The sequence below is a fragment of the Megascapheus bottae genome, chromosome 2, assembly GCF_031878675.1.
Source record: "Megascapheus bottae isolate mThoBot1 chromosome 2, mThoBot2.hap1, whole genome shotgun sequence".
Taxonomy (NCBI): Eukaryota; Metazoa; Chordata; class Mammalia; order Rodentia; family Geomyidae; genus Megascapheus; species Megascapheus bottae.
This window is the reverse complement of record NC_143510.1, coordinates 56,878,310-56,900,007: the sequence shown is the minus strand read 5'-3', so window position 1 is coordinate 56,900,007 and position 21,698 is coordinate 56,878,310. Positions and strand designations below refer to the sequence as shown.

At 37.7% G+C, this 21,698-nt stretch overlaps 1 protein-coding gene across 2 annotated transcripts in view; it reads right to left on the bottom strand.

The window, feature by feature from the left end:
- Mon2 (MON2 regulator of endosome-to-Golgi trafficking) overlaps window positions 1-19,122 on the bottom strand; it is an 81,720-nt gene extending 62,598 nt beyond the window's left edge. For both annotated transcript variants that reach the window (XM_090327862.1, XM_090327869.1), the window contains exons 1-3: window positions 18,627-19,122; window positions 7,435-7,498; window positions 65-192 (exon numbers count right to left, since the gene is read on the bottom strand). In XM_090327862.1, coding sequence (XP_090183988.1) covers window positions 65-192; window positions 7,435-7,498; window positions 18,627-18,737 — 303 coding nt within the window. In that variant the 5' untranslated portion in view covers window positions 18,738-19,122. The remainder of the gene's footprint in view (window positions 1-64; window positions 193-7,434; window positions 7,499-18,626) is intronic.
- Window positions 19,123-21,698: the final 2,576 nt, after the last annotated feature.

Below are 21,698 nucleotides of genomic sequence, written 5' to 3'. Positions count from 1 at the left end.
TTCTTCCCAGTGAAGGCTACTGATTTGCCTCAGACATGCAGTTCAGATAAATTATTTGTATTACCTCAGACACCACTTCATGTGACATGAGTCTCTGAATGGCGGCCAAACACAGCTGAGTGATCTTCGGTTCTTTGGTTCCACAACCCATTAGGAAAGGCTGTACAACTTCTGAGCTGTTCTCTTTCAATGCTTTATTCAGAACACATAGTAAGTAACTGAGTATATTTAACTCATACATAGGTAAATATCTAGTACAATTATAACCAATGACAATCTAAATAAAAATCAATTTATTTAAACAAAGACCAAAATAAAATTCAAGTAATAGAAATTAAAATACTTCAGGGAGAAAATATAGACTCTACCTAAAATACACCCATCTGTCCTTCCCCACCACTCCCCTCAGAGCTGTGGATCGAACTCAGGGCCGTGGACCGAACTCAGGGCCTTGTACTTGGCAGGCAAGTGCTCTTCCACTGGACTCAATCCCCAACCCCTCTCTACAATTTTATCCTTAAATTGTGTGTTTCTAATTTCTTCAAGAAACACATCTCATTATAAACAAGAGCATTTCTCCTATTACTGAAGTATTTTTTAAATTATTTGATATACATTTGTCATTTCAAACATTAATTAAACCTCTTTTAACAAGTCAATTCTCCTACAAGTCTCAAAATACCAACAAAAATGTAAGGGGTGAAAAAATGTACAAACTAAATCATACACATTAAATTTCTAAAATAAAATTAAATCAATATACATTTACTAAAAATATAAAAAGATGAATAAGATTTATTTGTCATCTCCAGAGAATTTGAAATAATAACAGAAATTTCCAAAAGAACACTAAATTTAAGAAATAGGTATTTGTTTTCAAGGCTACAAAATCCATCAATTGTATTTTAAAGCAAGTTACATGTCATAAGACAAATAACTCCATGTCTTAGAAAGTTTTTCAAGAGAAACTGACAGAAGCTCATCCAGAATCACCACTCAAAGTGTAAAGGCAATGTTAACATTGTTTTACTATTTAAATTCCACCTTTCTTCTTCCAATGTACTTTTCTTCTTTTTTGTCAGTCCTCGGGCTTAAACTCAGCACCTAGGCACTGTCCTTGAGCTCAAGGCTCAAGGCTAGTGCCCTACCTACCACTTGAGCCACAGTGCCACTTCTGGCTTTTTCTGGTAGTTTATTGGAGATAAGAGTCTCATGGACTTTTTGTCGGACTGGCTTTGACTCATGATTCTCAAATCTCAGCCTGAGTAGCTAGGACTACAGGTGTGAGCCATCAGCACCTGGCCCAACGTACTCTTTATGGTATGGAAAAGTCTACAACATCCTATAGCATTCTCTACAAAATCCCTCAGTATACCAGCATAAGTTACTGCTTTAGCTCAGTTAGTAGATGGCAAAAATAGCTGGAAAAAGGATCTCCCTCCTCCCCCTTGCCCTAAATTCTTGGCTTTCTTCTCTGTGGGTTTTGTTTTTTTTTTTTTGGTCTTTTTGTGCCAGTCCTAGGGCTCAAACTCTGGATTGGGTGCTGTCCTTGAGCTCCTATTTGCTCAAGGCTAGCACTGTACCACTTGAGCTACAGCGCCATTTCTGGCTTTTTCTGTGATTAACTGGAGATAAGAGTCCCATGGACTTCCCTGCCTGGGACAGTTTCAAACCCTCAAATCTGTCTCCTGAGTGGCTAAGTGAGCCACTGTTGCCCAGCTTTTTTTTTTTTGGGGGGGGGCATGGGACTTGAACTCAGCCTAGGTGCTGTCCCTGAGCTCTTCAGCTCAAGGCTACTGCCCTACCCTTATGCCAAGCCCCACTTTTTGTTTTCTAGAGGCTAATTGGAGATAAGTCCCAGGTCCTTTTGTACCTGGGCTGGCTTTGAACCTTGATCCTCAGATCTCAGCCTCCTGAATAGCTAGGATTACAGGCATGAGGCACTGCGCCCAGCTGTGCAAAACATTTTTATTTAACTGTAGAAACACAAATTATTATTATTATTATTATTATTATTATTATTATTATTATTTTGTCATGGGGCTTGAACTCAGCCTGGGCACTGTCCCTGAGCTCAAGGCTGCCACCCTATCCCTGGGCCTGGGCACTGTTCCTGAGCTCTTCAGCTCAAGGATATTGCCTACCCTTGAGCCAAGCCCCACTTCCCATTTTCTAGAGGTTAACTGGAGATAAGAGTCTCAAGTCCTTTCGTGCCTGGGCTAGCTTTGAACCTTGACCCTCATATCTCAGTCTCCTCAGAAGCTAGATTATAGGCGTGACCCACCATGCGCAGCTAGAAACAAATTTCTATAACAATGTCTCAAAATACTGATAGAACCATCAAAATAATTTAATAAGGCAATAAATTATTCTACCATATTCATTTCTGCCATAATAATGAAGACAGAGGGTACCTCATCTCTGCTGAGCATTCCTTATTACTAAATGATGAAGAAAATTAAAAGTTGTTCCTAGTTACAAGATGCATTTATCATTCATGTATCAGTATATACTCTCATTTGAGCACCACAATAATCTCATTTTATACAGGGCACGATTTGTAGCAGTGAGCAGATGTTAAAGCCAGAATTTGAAACCATGTCTTCAAACTTCTTGTTTACTGTTCTTTCTGTAACGTTGTGATGTCACTCTTTAAGAAATAATATCCTAATGAGAATGGAAGTTAAGAGGACTCAATAATCCACATTTTAAAGTTGTCTGTTCAAAAGTGTTCAGATGAATTGTGGAAAGGTTGTATAAGGAAAAATAATATATTCATTTTCTTAAGTCAAAGAAGTCTGATTCTAAGACATCTTTGAAATATAAAAGAAAGAGATGAGTGTCAACTAAGCCACAACTCAATGCTTTGTCATCACTTAATATTTTCATCCAACTTTCATCCATTGGACCATAAGATTATTAAGTCATTTCATCAAAGACTACTTTGCTAATGTCTTTGCTAATTTCTTCTAAGATAGTGACCTATTCTGACTGTTCGGATGCTGGTGAGGTTTGGAGGTTTTCATTTATCTCTTTATTTAATCTCACCATAAGACATTAATAAATCTTTTGAAAATTACTAGGTGAGATTTTCACTAGTAATTGAATTCAATTTACTTGATAGCAATAATTCATTCAACTTAACTGATGTGAGAATAACATGAACAACTATGAACAAATTCACACAGTAAAAAGAAACCATGCCACCACTGCCTATAGTTATTGCCTTCAAGCCATCAATTGTAAGATGCAAACCAACCGAGTGAATGTTACAAGCTTAAAAAAAGGAATACAAACTTATACTTTGGAATCAGTGAAATAAGATGAGTCATAGTGAAATGTCTATCAAGCTGAAATAAATTTGTTAGTAATTAAAACAATATTTTAAACCTTTGACATCAAACACCTCATTTCTTCCCACAGTTTTCCTCCAATTTACATGAGAACGTAATGATCAAAAGGAAGCTTTATATAACCCAGAAAAGTCAATAAAATAACTAAATGTATTTACTTATTCTACATCTTTCAAAGCAATTAAAAATTACATGAATTGTCTCTAGATGACAGCTCAGTCACAGAAAACAAATCAAAAGAAGAAAAAGTTACTGATAGATTTTTCTTTTAAAAAGGAACAGTTGTCCTAGGAAACAGAAATAAATCTGACTCTTCTATACAGAGATGAACACTCTATGTATACCATAATTATACACCATAATTATGGTACACTACTTAATGTAAATACTTCCTAGGGTAGAGACTGTGAAGTCACATGCTGTGCAGCAATATAAAGACACTGGCCTTTAACTATTTTGTGTATCATTCCAGAACAAAAAGAGAAAAGGTTTGAGACTATCTGTAACACTTTCTAGCTGTAGGCAAGGAGTTTGGCCTAGTGGTCAAGTGCTTGCCTAGCATGCACGAAGACTCGGGTTCAATTCCTCGGTACCACATACATAGAAAAAAGCCGGAAGTGGTGCTGAGGCTCAAGTGGTAGAGCACTAGCCTTAAGGAAAGTCAAAGCACAGTGCTTAGGCCCTGAGTTCACTCCCCAGGCCTGGCAAAAACAAAAAAAACCCAAACTTTCTAGCTGTACTTCCATTAAACTAAAAAATAGGACGTGGAAAGAAAAATAGTTTATCTTCCACTAACGTGCCTTAGTAAACTGCATATGTGTGTGTGTGTGTGTGTGTGTGTGTGTGTGTGTGTGTGTGTGTGTGTGTGTGTGTGTGTGTATGCTCGCAAATGCATGTATGTATGCACGTGTATGACAATTTTGGGGCTTGAACTCAGGACCTGGATGCTGTCCCTGAGCTTTTTTGCTCAAAGCTAATGTTCTACAACTTGAGCTATAGCTCCACTTTTGGGTTTTTAGTAGTTAATTCGAGATAAGAGTCTCATGGGCTTTCTCCAGGCTGATTTCAAACTGAAACTTTCAGATCTCAGCATCCTGTGTAGTTAGAATTATAGGCATGAGCCCTCAACAACAACTGGCATCTTTAACGGAGTAACACTGCGTGGTTTCTACATACTTTATTTGTAAATTACATAACTGTGAGGTGGAATGTTGCACTTTCACACACCTGAAAGAGGTCCAGCATGTCCCCATATCCTAAGGGTTTCCTTGCTCTGAGAAGTTTCACTGACAATTGTAGTTTTTATTCTGGAATAAAAGAATTAAACTAGGATGCCCCACTAGAGATTGCATTAACAGGAGTTAATAAAAGTTGCTTAGTGATAAACTTTAGCAGCCATTAAATGCAAATTTTAATTCTTGTTAAAGAAATAAAATGTGACACATTATTTCTACCTTTAAAATGCTTAAAATCTCTAGCTCTGGGAACATTGGTATTTCTCATACCATTAGAAAAACAATTTAATGGGTTTAAAAGAACTGAAAAGATATTTAGATGATTCAAGAGCAAGGAGACAAAATGTATATGATTTTGTATTAAACACATATTATAGCAAATGGCAGAATAATTCAACAAATGACAATGGTTCAATGAGCAATTTTGCAGAAGAAAATGGTCTAAGTCTTCAATCCATATCTTATCAAAAAAGAAAACTATCAAGCTGTAGGAAAACTAAACAAAATGACTAGACTGCCATAAGGGAGAATATTGACATCCTAAACATAAAGCAATGAAAGCATTCACAGAAATTACTTGGGTTATATACAAATGGAAAGCAGATAGATTTTTAACAAGTTTTTTTTTTTTTAAATGTTGGGCGTGGTGGCTCACACCTGTCATCCTAGCTACTCAGAAGGCTGAGATCTTAAGATCAAGGTTCAAGGCTGGCCAGGGCACTAAAGTCTGTGAGACTCTTATCTCCAATTCACCACCAGAAAGCCAAAGTGGTACTGTGGCTAAAGGGGCAGGGCAATAGCCTTGAGCTGAAGAGCTCAGGGACAGTGCTGAGACCCAGAGTTCAAGCCCTACCACCATCAAAAAAAAAAAAAAAAAAAGTATGATAAGATGATCTAGCAAAAAATGATACAAACATAATTAGAAGTTAGTTCATTTTTCTTTATAAATAGCCCAAAAATTTGTTAAGAGAAATATACAAACATGAAGAAACGAATGTAAAATAAAAAAAAAAAACCTGATAAGTAATTCTGTTTGATTAACTGATTTTTAAAAACAGCAATCATGACAATGATGTATAAAAACTTGCATACTACTGGTAATGGTACACACTTTTATGAATTTCTATTTTAAAAAGAAAGTATGTTTTTGAGTGTTAAGTTGATTCTTCACTATTTAGACTTTGTATAAATTAGCAAGATAGCTTTTCTCCCTTGCCGGCTGAAATTAAAGGCACTACTAGAAAGGTTAAGTACAAACACTTGGGAAAGTAGCTAGTATGGAAATCTACTAACACCAAGGTAGCAGCACACTTTTAGGAAGAATACAGGTTCAACACTCCTGTACTTGATTTTGGTTCTACTTATGTAAGTGACCTTAAGCAAATTACTTAATCTCTTTGCATCTCAATTTCATATAAAACATTTCCCCGTGAGACTCTTAACATAGATTCTCCTCTCCCTCCACCAAAAAAAGCCCTTTCCCTCTTTACTATGTTCATTATTATGTCAAGAACTGAAGGCATCAAAGTAGAACTGAGTAGAAAAATGATATCAAGAAATCCTTGAAAACCAATTTTAGTGTTGGACACCAGTGGGTCATACCAGTATTCACATCTACATAGTAGGCAGAGATCTGAGGATCATGGTTCAAAGCCAGCCCTGGAAGGAAAGTCCATGAGATTCTTATCTCTAATTAATCACAGAAAAACACAGAAGTGGTACTGTGGCTCAAATGGTAGAGAGTTAGCCTTGAACAAAAGGAGCTCAGGGACAGCACCCATGCCCACAGTTCAAGCCTCAGGACTGGGGGGGAAAATTAATGAAAACTAAATTCTTGTAAATATAATTTTATCATTATTATTCAGGTATTCTATTGAGGGGTTACTGTTTCATAAGCTAGGTATTAAGTACATTCTTTTTTTTTTTTTTTTGGCCAGTCTTGGGCTTGAGCTCAGGGCCTGAGCACTGTCCTTGGACTTTCTCAAGGCTAGAGCTCTACCACTTGAGCCTCAGCACCACTTCTGGCTTTTTTCTATGTATGTGGTACCGAAGAAACCACTTCTGGCTTTTTTCTATGTATGTGGTACCGAGGAATCGAACCCGGGTCTTCATGCATGCTAGGCAAGCACTTTAACCACTAGGCCAAACTCCCGGCCCTTAAGTACATTCTTTTTGGGACAATGTTACCCCTCTACTTTCCCCCTCCTGTCCCTGCCCACAGTTGCAGCTCATTTTCCATACAGTGTCTATTTGTTTATCCTCTCTCCCTCCATTTCTATGCCTTCTCCCTTGGCCCCTCAAAAACAAAGACCAAAAGCAGAAACAAACTGCTACCAACAACAACAAAAAAATCATTTTGTTTTCCTGTTTCCAACAAACTCCCAGTGTTTCTTCATGACCACAATGCTTCACTCTCATGACTTAAAATTCATATGGTATTACTAAATCTACAATACTATATTATGGACTCTTCATTCTATATTAAAGATAAAACAGACCTTGTAAAATAGATCTTCAATTCAGTGGAACAAATACTAATTGAATGCTTTTAGACATAGAGGGTCTGGTCTGTGCTAAGTGACAGGAAGTGGAAGAAACAACAAAGATGAGGGTGGAATAACATTCTTGCCTTTCAGGAATTAGCAATTTTAAAGTTTCTGATTTCAAGTAATAGCCGTAATCTGAGCAATCAGTTCACAAGTTAAAGTCATTCATATAGTCTGTAACATAAAAAATATGAAATAACGAAAGATGCTATAGAAAAGTGATGGTTTAAAAAAAGTATTCTCCTTTACTATTAGTCAATTTCTGGTTAATTATTGAATTTGTAATGCAAAATAAATTACCTGGCAAAATTTCAGAGTTTCTTGCAGCTATTGTTTTAACTTTTATTATTCCTGATTCAGCAGCCTGTAAGAATAAAAATTAGAAATTAAAATTTACAAACCAACATGAGTAATCTAGGATAAACAAGTTATATATATATATATATGTATATATATATATAATCTCACTAAAATTATAGGCACAAATAGTTACTATGATCTTAATTTCCAAAACACCAAATATTAAACCTACTAGTATTTATGCATAACATGTAAAAACATATGATTATCCTATGAAAATTATACTGCTGTGCACGGCCTCCCTCCGCCTTCTGGCATATCTAGACCACCCTAAATTCCCCTTCTCCTCCCCAGTACCAGAGCTTTACCTAAAGGCCTCAAGTTCTCACTTTAAATAAATATATACTTGCTTCAACAGCTGGCACTCTATCATGGAACCTGAACCTTCAACACAAAATTACTGCTTGGGAATGAAAAGAATCACTTTATCTTTTTGTTATTACTCTGTTATGCTTTTGTTATATACTCTGTTCTACACTTTGTTATACTTTTTGTTGTTGTTAAGCATTCACTTCAGTTTTCATGTGCCTAAACTATGATCATGGTATGTTAGCAGGCAGTTACCACAGTCAGACAGAGACTTCACTGTCCAGTATAGTAGCCTGGACTGACTCTACATATAGCTCTCATAAACAAGGTATTTGACCAGTCCCTACTAAGCAGTACTGTAGGTATAAAGATATAAAAGTAAACATTAGATTTTTGAAGATGTAGTTTAAAAAATCCAATGTAAACTTTTCTAAATATTTATATTGATTATATAGTGAAATATTTTAAATGTATTGTGTTAAATAAGATGCTATGTCTGGCCTACTGCCTATAATCCTGCCTATAATCCTGGCTACATCGTGCAGTTTGAAGCCAGTCAACGCAGCAAAGTCCTTGAGACTTTTATCTCCAATTAACTACCAAAAAAAGCTAGAAGTGGAGCTGTGGGTTTGTGGAATAGGGCTAGTCGAGCACAAAAGCTCAGGCAGAACACCCAGGCCTTGAGTTCAAAGTCCCAGGACCAGAATACAGGAAAAAGATTAAATGTTTCTTTTTTTCCCATATATTTTTTATTGTAATTAACAGAAGGGCTACATTATATTCACCAGATAGAAGGTGCATTATTTCACAAACACTGATAACCTTTCTCATGTCTTGGTCCCCATTTCCCTCCTCCCACCCCCGCCCCCATCTTATTTTCCTCTCTTCCCTATCCTACTTCAAATAACCAAATACACATCTTTTCACTTTAAAATTACACAACCAGGGGCCGGGAGTTTGGCCTAGTGATAGAGTGCTTGCCTAGCATCACGAAGACCTGGGTTCAATTCCTCGGTACCACATACATAGAAAAAAAAAGCCAGAAATGGTGCTGAGGCTCAAGTGGTAGAGCTTTAGCCTTGAGAAAGTCCAAGGATACTGCTCAGGCCCTGAGCTCAAGCCAAGGACTGGCAAAAAAAAAAAAAAAAAAAAAAAAAAAAAAAAAAAAAAAAAAAAAAAAAATTACACATCTAGATTGTATTAGTGGCCCATATTGTCATTCTGTTGGATAGAACTGATACATAATATTTACATGATATTTCCATCAAAGAAACTCAGAACATTATGATCATCTGGAAACATGGTTATTTTATACTCCATATTGGTCCATATCCTCCACCCCAAAATAATGTTTGTATGTTTAAAATTTTCTATTCATTTGCTCAATAGTTACTAATTGTATCTTTTTTGCTGGCTAAGAGAAAAGTGATAGCAACCTCTAAAATTTTTAAAATTAATACGGGAAAATACAGTGTTCTCTATGTTCCTAATTTGATAATCAGCAGTTTATTATACAAAATGTGGAACACATTGTAGACTGTAACTATGGCATGTGGAAGAGACCTTTATCATTTTGTTGCCTCCAAGTAAGTGACACCCTTGCTTTTGTTTGGAGAATTTATTCCCTAAGTTTTGGTGTAAGGCAGATCCTATCTTCCACTTTTCAAACTGAAAATACCAGATTACTTGATTTCTCCCAGGCTCTGGTTACTCAAATATACCTATCAGAGATTTGGAATGTGGAGGTTACTAGGACAGAAAAGAGAAAACAGTAAAGGCAAGATCTGGGTTTAGAGGGCAACAAAACCAGTGGTGGTCTAGAATAACCAACATAATCCACATCTCTTAGTCACTGTTCAGCAGAGACAACACTAATGGTCTCCCTGGCCACTTTCTCTCTCTCTCGGTGCTCCTGTACTTTTCTAGGGTCTTGAACTGATTCTGTGAATCAATCAATATTCAGTCAGTAAATGTTATTCTTCTTAAGTCAACCAGAGTCAGTTTTTGTTGCTTCCATTAGGACTTACTTCTGAAACTTTTAAGAAAGAGAAATGTCCCAAATTAAATTAAGGCTGGCACTCTACTTGAATCACACCTCCACTTTCAGCCTTTTGCTGGTTCAATAGAGATAATCTAAAACACAAGTCCTATTTGAAAAATAACTAAAGCAAACAGGGCTTGCTAGCACCTACCTAGTAAGCACAGTGTCCTTGATTTCAAAGCCCATTACCACCAAGAGAGTGAGAGAAAGGGGAAGGACAGACAATCAGAGAATCAGAATGATTACTGGTAGAAACCACATATTGACACTTTTTTAAGTCTCCAGATAATTCCAACATTCAATGTGAAATTTAAGAAATCATAGTGGTAACATAAACCAGAGATAACAATTTATAAGTCCAAGATGGTAGTTGATTCTGAATATATTTTGAACATGTAGAACACCACAGCAACTTTACTACTGTAAAAAATTTAAAATACTGAAATTCTTATGTATGCAATATATAATGTTCATACACCCTGTCATAAATTCTCGAGTAAATTTCTTGCTGATAAATTTCTTACAGATGAAATTATTCTATAATATTGGGATTTGTTCCACGGTCATCTTCAAAAGCTTAACTTCCTCCCTCTTACCATGGTACTATATATTTTTATATACATCCAAATTCAATATCTCATTCTGCTTCAATGTCAACAACTGATCTAACTGAATCTTCATTAATACCAATATTATTTGGCCATACATCTCAAATTCTAATCTGTAAAACTTTCTTACCAGCTCCTCATATATGTTCTGTGACCCCTCCCCCACTCATAGATATGAATAAAAGATTTCAAGTTTGCAGTTTACTGATGTCCTGAGTTAAACAAGAGTTGACATGTGAATGTGTACTTATGTTTAACATTATGTTAACATTATGTTTAATGTGCACAATAAGGGCAACAAATAATGAGTATTTTAATTTGTTCTATGAAGTATTTGAAGAGACATACAAGCACTGTTTTCATTCCTAAATTCAGTGAATCACCAGAGGGACTATTTGCTGTCTTTGATATAATTAGACATCATAGCAAAATATTTACATTCAAATTTCTATTGCTGAAGTACTTTGAAATTATAACTCCGGGTCTGTGTTCCTGATTAGCTCAAGGCTCATTTTCTCTAAACAAGGCACACCTCCATGTCTCATTTTTTGGCTGGTTAATTGGAGATAAAAGTCTAGGATTTATCTGCTGGCTTCAAACCACTGTCCTCAGATCTCAGCCTCCTGAGTAGGTAAGTAGGATTACAGGCATGAGCAGCCAGTGTCTAGCTCAGAGCCTCTTATTCTTCTTTTCCCTTCCCCAAAAGGCTGGTGATCTATCTCTTGAGCTAAACCTCTCCTTCTGCTGGTTAATTGTAAATAAGAGCCTTCTGGATTAATCTGCTTGGGCTGGCATTGAACCCAGGTCCTCAGATTTTAGCCACCTGAGTAGCTAGGAATATAGTCATGAGCCAAAAATGCCCAGCAGAAAAGTGGGGGAGGGGCTAGAAATGTGGCCTAGTGGAAGACTGTTTGCCCAGCATGCACAAGGCCTTGGGTTCCCTTTCCTTGGTACCACATAAGCAGAAAAGGCCAGAAGAGGTACTCAAAGAGATAGAATGCTAGTTTTGAGAAAGCTCAAGGACAGCGCCCAAACCCTGCGGTCAAGCTCTAGGACTGGCAAAGAAAGAAAGAAAAAGAAAAAGAAAAAGAAAAAGAAAAAGAAAAAGAAAAAGAAAAAGAAAGAAAGAAAGAAAGGAAGGAAGGAAGGAAGGAAGGAAGGAAGGAAGGAGAAAGAAGAAAGAAAGAAAGAAAGAAAGAAAAGAAAGAAAGAAGGAAAGAAAGAAAGAAGGAAAGAAAGAAAGAAAGAAAGACAGAAAGAGGAAAGAAAAAGAAAAGCCAGGCACTGGTAGCTCACACCTGTAATCCTAGCTACTCCAGAAGCAGAGGATCACAGTTCCAAGCAAACCTGGCTAGGAAAGTCCCTGAGGCTCTTCTCTCCGTTTAATCACCAGAGGACTGTAAGTGGTACTGTGGCTCAAAATTGGTAGCGTGCTAGCCTTGAGTTAAAAAGCAGAGACAGTGCTCAGGTTTTGAGTTAAAGCTGCATAACAAACAAACAAAAACTTAGATATACCTAATCACTGATAAACTTAAATATGTATTAATATGATAAAAAGTAAACCTCTTTGAAATGAGGGTATAGGTCAGTGGTTCAGTGAGTGATTCGCATGCCTTGGAACTTAGGTTTACTTCTCAGTATTACAAGAGGAAAAAACAAAACAAAAATAAAAAGCATGGGCCAGGAGTGTGGTCTAGTAGTAGAGTGCTCGCCTCGCATGCACAAAGACCTGGGTTTGATTCTTGGTACCACATGCACAGAAAAAGCTGGAAGTGGAGCTGTGGCTCAAGTGGCATAGTACTAGCTTTGATCAAAAAGTATCCAACGACAGTGCCCAGGCCCTAAGTTCAAGCCCCAGGACAGGCAAGAAAAAAAAAGGAAGAATGAAAATTAACTCGTATACTTAAAATTTACTTCATCACCTCTTCCTATGAGAACTGTTTCATTATACTTGTAATGCTTTAATCCAATGACTTCATTGTATCTTTCTCCAACTTAGCTATGAACTCCAATGCTTAGCACATTAACTTTCAAGCAGTAGCTTCATGATAAATGTATTTAAAAGAATAAATGAAATGTTCTAAATAGTATCAAAATTCACTCACTTTAAAGTGAGAGGGAGAAGGATTGTACTACCTCCCAAAGTGGAAAAGAAAAAAAATCTCAAGAAATTTGATCAAGGTACCTGCCATCGGGGCCCTGGGCACACTTCTCTGTCTCTGGGCTCTGCTCTACTCCAGGCTAAGGCATCTTCAAGCTATTTCCACCGTGGGAACAAAATGGCTGCACCTATTTCACACCTCACATTTTCATAGGTCACTTTCTAGAGAGAAAGGGTTTCTTTCAGTAGATTCTGATGATGACAGGGAAGCTTTTCTTTCCTAGACATGTTCATTGGTATTATGTGACTTGGGCAGGAATTAAGGGGGGAAGAGGAGGACTTAAACTAGATTTAAGCTCACTAAAGTAGCCTGGAAATAGAAATAACATGAATTTATCCAAATCCAAAGGGTTGAAAACAAACAACCAAAAAAAAGTGTAACATACTAGTGAAGAAAGCAAGAGGAATAGAGAACTTTTAAAAAGAGCTAAGAAAAAAAAGAAATCTAAGCTAATTTCAACTCTGATGATAAAAGTACTCATGAGACACAAGGGAGGCATGGGGCTGCCTGAAGACTTCTAGATGCCAGATAAAATCTGAAGTCAAATTCACACTTAGGAGTACTTAGTAGATACAGAATACTCCCTAGAGGACTATATACTCACAATTACTACATTGAAAGCAGTAATATTTCCCCCCCTAATGTTCAATTATTCTACAATCAAAGGTATACCTTTACACCATTCTTTTCAAAAACCTCTGGCTTCTAGGAAACAAGAAAAACAAATTTTCTTTAACATATGAAATAAAAAACTAAAATACAGATTATATGTAGATGAGTAAGATTATATGAGTATTACATATGATTGAGTATTATGTAATACTCTCTCCCCTCATATTAAGTCTTTAAGGACTACTTAGAAAAGAAAAAAAAAAGGTATGTTATAATACAGTTATAGAGACTCAAGCTCAAAAACAAAATACAAAACATGCTAAACAAGTGCTCTACCTTTTGTTTTGTATTTTGTTTTTGATAAGATAGGATACTGTTTATCCCTCTGTAGGATATAGTGAAAACATATGTATACTCAGGATGTGTTAAATACATGTTGAAGATTAAATTTTTAAGAAAAAGGGGAAAGCGTAGTCAGGAATGTATTAAGATTTATGGGTGACATTCAAATGGAACTGACTAGTAAGGTGTTTGAAAAAGTAGCTTGTTGCTTAAGAGGGAGCTCTAGTGAGGAGAGAAAGTGGGAGAAAAATGTGGGAGGTGGTAACAATGTTCAACAAGAAATGTACTTACTACCTTACCTAAGTAACTGTAACTCCTCTGTGCATCACCTTGACAATAAAATTAAATTAGAAAAAAAAAAAGAGGGCGCTCTGGAATTTCAGATTTAAATATAGGATCTGTACATGATATTAGGAACTATAGGAGAGAAAGGAGCCAAGAAGTGTATTAGAGTAATAATATCAGGGTTTAAAAAGCACCATCAGTACTGGGAAAGTATTCAAGAGAAGCACACAGATAGGTAGACTGAAGTTAAGGATATAGGAGTGAAGGGAAGTACTTTCTAGATAGAGCAAGATCCTTGAGAAAGCTGGAGTTATGTATAACTGGATTTCACTTTTAGAAGAAAATATTGAATGCTGAAAGGAAAAGGAAAAATGTGAAAGTGAGAAATTTTAAAGACAGATGTTGTGAGACAGAAAGTTCTGGAGTCCTGGGCAGATTAGCTTATGGCTTCTATTTCCTTTCTAAGATAGGAAAAAAAAATTGCTGCTAGAAGTAATTAGCGATAAAAGAAATGGTGAGTGGAAAGTTAGAAAAGATCATGGATCATTTTGGAGAAATACAAATACTTGAAATACTTTAAACATTGAGCTTTTTGATTGCTTGTTTTTTTGTTTTTGTTTATTTTTTTGCAGGAAAAGTGACTCAAATGACAGTGGATTGTGAGCTATAGGTGTAATTCCCAACAGTGGACACACACTCAATAGTTTTGATTGGCCAGAAGATACAGAAAGTGATTAGAGACTACTTAGCAGGGATTTGGAGATAAAAGAGATCTTTTATTCTGAGGATCAGGGTTAGGACAGTAATAGAAGCACTGTTAAATATGTAAGTTTATACACTAAATCTAGCTGCCACATATAAGGAAAAAAAAAAAACATACTTCCTTTGTTTCTCTGGGCCTGACTTCACATCATTTTATCTAGGTCTTTCCATTTCTTTATAAATGATATATTATTCTTTCTAATAGATGAGTAAAATTCCATTGTGTATATATACCATATTTTCTTGACCTAATCGCCCACTGAGGAACATCTGAGCTGATTCCATACCTTGGCTGTGTGTGGTGAATAGTGCTGCAATAAACATGGTAATGTTGGTGGCTTTACTGTAAAGTCTTTTGGGCAAATGTCCAGGAGTAGAGCTACTGGATCATAGTTTAGTTCTCGGTTCAATTTTTTAAGGAACCTTCACACTGCTTTCCAGAGTAGTTGAACAAGTTTATATTTCCACCACCGGTTGCATTCCGGGGTTCCCTTTTGGCCACATCATTGCTGGGACCTGTTATCATTTGTTTTCTTGGTAATGGCTGTTCTAACTAGAATGAGGTAGAATCTCAATGTTGTTTTGAAGCACAGAAAAATCAAAGAAAGTAACAATAAAGAAATGGGACTGCATTAAATTAATAAGTTTCTGTATGGCAAAGGACATAATCAACAAGCTAAAAAGAGCCTTCAGAATATACAGAGAACTTAAAAAATTAATCCCTCAAAAAAAACCCCCCAACAACCTAATTAATAAATTGGCTAATGAGCCAATCTTCTCAGAAGAAAAAAAATGCCCAACAGACATGTGAAGAAATGTTCAACATCTCTGTTCATAAAGGAAATACAAATCAAGATTATGTTTAAGGTAAAAAGAAAAGTCATACAAGAATTTTCAAATGAACTAGCTATTTTAATTATGCTTTAAAAACTTATACTCTGAGCTCAGCAGAGTGGCTCACATAATCCCAGATACTCAGGAAGCAGCGATCAGGAGGACTGAGGTTCCAGGTCAGCCCAGAAAAACAAAGTTCAAGACTCAAGAAAAACAAAAGCTGGCTTGCACCTGTCATCCTAGTGCTGAGACACTATCCTTTATCAATATTCTCTTTCTGTTTTATTAAAAGACAATGAAAAATTATAATTTAAAGTAAGGACTAGATTTCAGGTTGTACTCAATTCTAGCTTTTTTAAAGGTACTGGGGAAGGAGACAGCCTTCCTAAGCAGATACAAAATTAGAATTGTTTTATGTTATTTAGTTCATAAGTAGTCCAGAATGAGGTTTACTTGCTTTTGTTTGTTTGTTTAGTAGGCAAGGTCTCACAATGGACTACAGGTTTGCCTCCAGTCTCCTGAGTGTGGGCATTATGGGCATGTGCCACCATACCCTGACTCAGGATGAATTTTTTTTTTCAGATAATATTAGAAAACTTAACAGTAAAAACGGCCTTAATCTACAGGTAGAAAATTGTCTTACACTTAGTAAGGTCTATCTACCACCCAAAAAGAAAAGGTCACAACTATATCAGTTCCTGAAAGTAAAATAAATATAAATCATGGCATTGCTTTTAAAAATTTATTGGAGAGATTAGTGACTATAATCCTAGTTATTTAGGAGGCTAACATCCAAAAGTGTGAGGACCTGTGTTCAAGCACACAAAAAACGTCAAAACAGAACACATCTTTTTTGCTGGTTAATTGGAGATGAATCCTGCAGACTATACTTCCCAGGCTGGCTTCAAACCTCAATACTTCTACTTTCTGCCTCCTGAGTTGCTAGGATTACAGGTGTGAGCACATCCAGAAAAATCTTTATAGAGCATGTGCCACATACAAAATTCTGTATCAGTGACACAGAATTACTTTCGCCATTGCTGCAAAAAAATAGATACAATACATATCTCTCTAGCCAGTGTTGAAGTAAAAATTAATAAATTTTAATAAGAGCTCTGAATTACGAATGGATTGAGCTCTAGAATGTTGTGAATTGCCTGTTTAGAACACTGAATGCATGTTTTCTACAGAACTAATAAGTAGGAAGAAAGTTCCCAGGTTAGCCTACAAAAGACTGTAACAGAGGAACTATAGTTTTTAATATGGATTATTAGAACTGGGAACAATCTGCACTATATACTACATAAAATTACAAAATAAAATGTAGTATCTTTCTCTTACATCTAAAACAATCCAATTCTCAAAAATTCTTTGAATCAGCCTAATTCTTAATTCTTATACCTTTCAACCAACAGATAATATAGAGAAAACAATGAAAATCACTATCAAAGCAAACTACCATCTGAACTCAACTACATTAACTGTCATCCTCAAAGTAGCACATCTGTTTTCCATCATCAGGTACTATTTGATTACTTTATTAAAGAAATACAAGCTGGGTGCCAGTGGATTCATGACTAATTATAACTACTAAGGAGACTGAAATCTGAGGATCACAGTTAGAAGCGAGCCTGGGCAGAAGGGTGTAAGAGACTTTCATTTAATTGGAAATGCCAGACTATGCCAGAGAATGCCAGAAGTAGAGCTGTAGCTCAAGTGGTAGAGTGCTAGCCTTGAGCAAAGGCAGCTCAGGGACAGTGTCCAAGCCCTGAGTTCAAGCCTCAAAACCAGAGCATCCACACAAAAGGAAATACAAGACAGTGTTTGTTGAGGACTGAACCAAGGCACTCACAGAAAAGTTAAGATTCCTTAGAAGCCTAAAATACAAACCTTATCAATTGAGTTTCAACTATAGAATCTTTACTAATAACAAGGGTATTTAAGTATAAATCTATGAAATTCCTTGAATTTTTAAGGCAAATGAAACGAGTATACTATGCTATCCATCTTAAAACACAGCAAAGACAAAAATAAAATCAGTTCTACAGTAATATCATCGAAATAGCTTATTCTAAAAAATGAAAAAGGAAATTGTGCAGATAAAACAAAATTTAATAATCAAAACAGTTTCTAAAGAGAAAGACCCAGAGCCGAGCACCTCTGGCTCACGCCTGTAATCCTAGCTACTCAGGAGACTGAGATCTGATGATATCGGTTCAAAGCCAGCCCCGGCTCTAAAGTCCGTGAGATTCATTTCCCATTAACCACCAGAAAACCGGAAGTGGGCTATGGCTCAAGTGGTAGAGAGCTAGCCTTAAGCTGAAGAACTCAGGCCCAGAGTTCAAGCCCCTGGACAGACCAAAAAAGCAACGGATAAAGACCCCGAGATTAAATGTTAAAAATTCGTTCAGGTAAGAATTTAGTTTTTCTTTGTATCTATTAACTAGAGCATCTCTAATAATAACCTTTTGCTCTGACAACTTTCACCTAATCTCATAAAAAACACACTTCACTCCTATGAACAGCTTTCAAACACTGTGGCTCCAAGAAGTTAGATGCTGGAACGTTCAGATGTTTTCTGCTCTGATTCCAACTCCCATACTCCCATATTCCTGCTACATAATAATGTGTAACACGGTTAACTGTAAGCTTCCAATATTTGCTGTAAATTAGATGGCTCTGAACGGTTTATTCATTCCTCTTGAGACTGATACCTCCATGGTTCTGCTTATCAGAGTTAACACAGACCCAGAAAGAAATGTTTCCGACTGAGTGAGAAGCATAGATTTCACTGCAATAGCAGATAACTTTTAAGAGCAAGAAACAGACATAAGGTTTTTTTTTTTAATTTTGCTTCCCCCCCCCAATTCTGGCTTGGCCAATTTCAAGTCTGAAAAGGGGGCTTCAAAAGGTGAGACTGTTATAATACACCCATCGCTTGAATTCACTGCATGGGTTTCTCTCGGCGAACTTCAACTCAATCAAGAGTGAAGACACCAGACAGATTCAGACCTCTCAAAGGCCAACCCATACCCAAGGATTGTGCAACCCTATACCGACTTAAAACCCAACAGGCAAATGAGACAAGACCGGAGGCCGGCGTGGGGGTCAGGACGGAGTCTTCCAGGCCAAAGCATGCACTTGGCGTGCCTTCTTCTGGTGTCGCCCGCAGCTTACCTCCTTGACCGGTGGGAATTTCTTCTTACACTCCAGGGACAAGGCCCGCAAGTCACTCTGCATGTTCTCCAGAAGCTTCTTCACGGCCTCGGGGCTGTGGGTGCCGGACATGATCCTCCAAGGTCTGAGTCGTACTCACTAGCCTTGGCACTGTTGGCTCCTCGAGAGGGACGGGCGGCGACCTCCGAGCCCCTCCAGCCCTTTCCACAGCTCGCTTGTCGGGTTCCGCCCGGGCTCGGCCGGGCCTGGGCAGCGACCCCGAAGCGTGCCGGATCGCCCCGCGCGGCCTCCGCGCTACACCCCCGGTCCTCTCCAAGGCGGCCCCGCGATCGCCCCGCCGCGCCAGGCGCCGCCAGCGCTGGCGGAGGAGCCCACTTTAGGTGGGCAGGTCTTTCCTGAAGCTGCCACCCGGCTCGGCCACACCGGGCGTCACCAGACAACCGGACTAGAAGCTACAGCGGTGCCACCTCAGGATCCCCAGACTCGCCGACGCCATTAGCGGAGTCACCCACAATTCCGAGCGCGGCCGAGCCACGTCAGTCGCACTTCCGGGCACTGCGAACCCCGCCTCCGCTGCGGCCAACCAGGCGGCGAACAGCTGAGAGGGCGTGGCGTGACTGCGGGGGCGTGGCAAGGGGCGGAGTCAGTCTGAGCCGGGTGGGGCTCCACACCGCCAAGCCAGATTCCTCTCCCAGAATAAACTCAGACTCCGTCCTTTGGCATCCAAACAGGTCAAAGTCTGGGGTGGGGGCTGGGGATTTGCTTCCTTTTCTCTGGCAAAAGCCTGAGGCACAGCCAAAGGATGGTCACTGGCCCATCTCTTGCGTATTTGAATTCTATTTTTATGTGTACACTTTGCTTCCTTTGCATTAATTTAATCTCATTCTGATCACTTCTGCTCTCTGGAATCTCTGGATTTAGGGCGCCAAATCACATTTTGCTAATCCTCCCACACAATACCGGAATGAAAAGCTTCCTATGGAGTTTTGCAAAGCACCACTGGGGTACTTATTGCAGATTACTCTTATTTAAAAAAGTAAAAAACAAAAGAATTTGCCTGGTTTCCAAAAATCTGTTTGCTGGCCCAATCTCATAGTGAAACAAAATTCCTCCAGTTTGCCTGGCCTAAAATAAAAGTCTCTCCCCAACTAAAAGAAAACTTTCTGGGCAGTTGAGCTTTTTGCTTGGTTTGTGCTGTTTCCTGGTAAATCTTTATGGTATATAAACAATACCTAGCATAAAGTAACCAAGAAAATGTGTTGACTGGATGAATAAATGTCCTACTAAAATCAGTGCTGAGGCTCAAGGAACCAATTAAAAACTTTCATTACATCTGATATGCCTAGTAAATGAGGCAACAGTTAAGAATTATTTGTGCTTCTTGAAAAATGCAGGTTAGCAGACTTGCCCAATAAGGATGAAATGAGACTATCTGGATAAAGTGGAGATGATAGGTTAGATAGATGATAGATGCTAAATGTGTTTAGTATTCTGTAAATTTATTTGAAAACAAATAGGATTCAGACTAGTTCTGTGGTAAAGCACTTGCCTACCAAACCCAATAGTCTGGGTTCAATACCCAGTACAATAAGTAAAATTAAAAATAGATTTATAGAAGCAATGCATGGCTTTATGCCAATATCAAGTAATTTACCAGAGATAAAAATACTTTTTCTATAGGAAATTAGAGGTAAGGGTGTGGGGGTGTGGCTCAAGTCCGTAAAGCATCTGCCTGTAAGTTGGAAGTGTCAATTCCCAAGAACAAACCCCAGACTCCCTCAAAATTAAATGCTTAATAAGTCCATCCTTTATTGCCCAAAACAATGTTTTCAAAACATCATCACATGGTGGTTAAGTTCCAGGCCCTGCAGTCAAAAACCCTGCAGTGTTGGAAGTGGAAGTGTAGCTCAAGTGGTAAGAGTGCCAGCCTTGAGAGAAAAAGTTAAAGGACAGCACTTAGGCCCTGAGTTCAAATCCCAGTACCAGTAATAGGAAGAAGGCTAGCTCATCAACACACAGTACCGTGGCTAAACTACAATCCAGAGGATATCTATACATGAACAAATTTATGCTGAACTTCTTAGGTTAAAAAAGCCTCACTGATTACAAAATTTAGTTCTATGGGAATAAAAAATTGTTTACCTGTTGAAAGTAATCACTATCAACCCTAGATATATACAAACACAACTCCCAAAATGCTCATCTTAGGCCTCATTATGTCAAACTGCCTATGGACATCTTCACTTGAAAAATCACATTAACATTTCATATTCCTTCCACAAAGGAATCTTTTTCCTAAATTGCCTTTCTCAAAGAAATACATCTACCATCCATTTGCCTAAATCAGGACACAATAAACTTTGAGTCTTTCCAGTCTTTTATCCTTCCCATCTGAGACAAATCAAGTCTTTTTTTTATCATCTTTCATAGTTATCTAGCTCACACTTCTCTTCATTCTCATCAGGATACTCAAGTCTGTGGCTCCTTCATGGCTTCTGCTGCTGTCTTTCTGTGGTTAAGCTTCTCCCCTACCAATACGCTTTATGTGTCACCTTCAAATCTCTAAAGACAAAGACTCAAAGAAGTTCATAGTATCTAATATACATGGACTATTTTAATTTTGCATTTTTCCCCAGTACCACTCTAAAAAACACTGAAAAGAATGCCAGTCAGCTGTCCTAAGACCAGAGCATACTTAAGCTCGACCACCTAATTTTAATGTGATCAGGTTGATGAATTTTCATGGTGCATCATGGGCTCCTATGGTGAAGAAAATGCAGCAGAGATGTTTTCTGTATAAATTCTTAAGAAATCTCACTTAAGAAATGTGAAGTTTCTTTTCCACTTCACAGTTTCTGTGTATGGGATTCAAATTATGTCAAGCACGTAATTGATGTTATTCACTTAAAATAATGTACAGTTACATAGTTGTGTTTTCCTTTGTCATTATTAATATCTATTTCCTGGGTTACTTTCCCTGAAATTCATTTCTGGATTTCTCTTACAGAATTTCACTAAAAATAGTCTTTAATTACAACAGAAGACTATGGGTATATGTTATCTATGCATTCT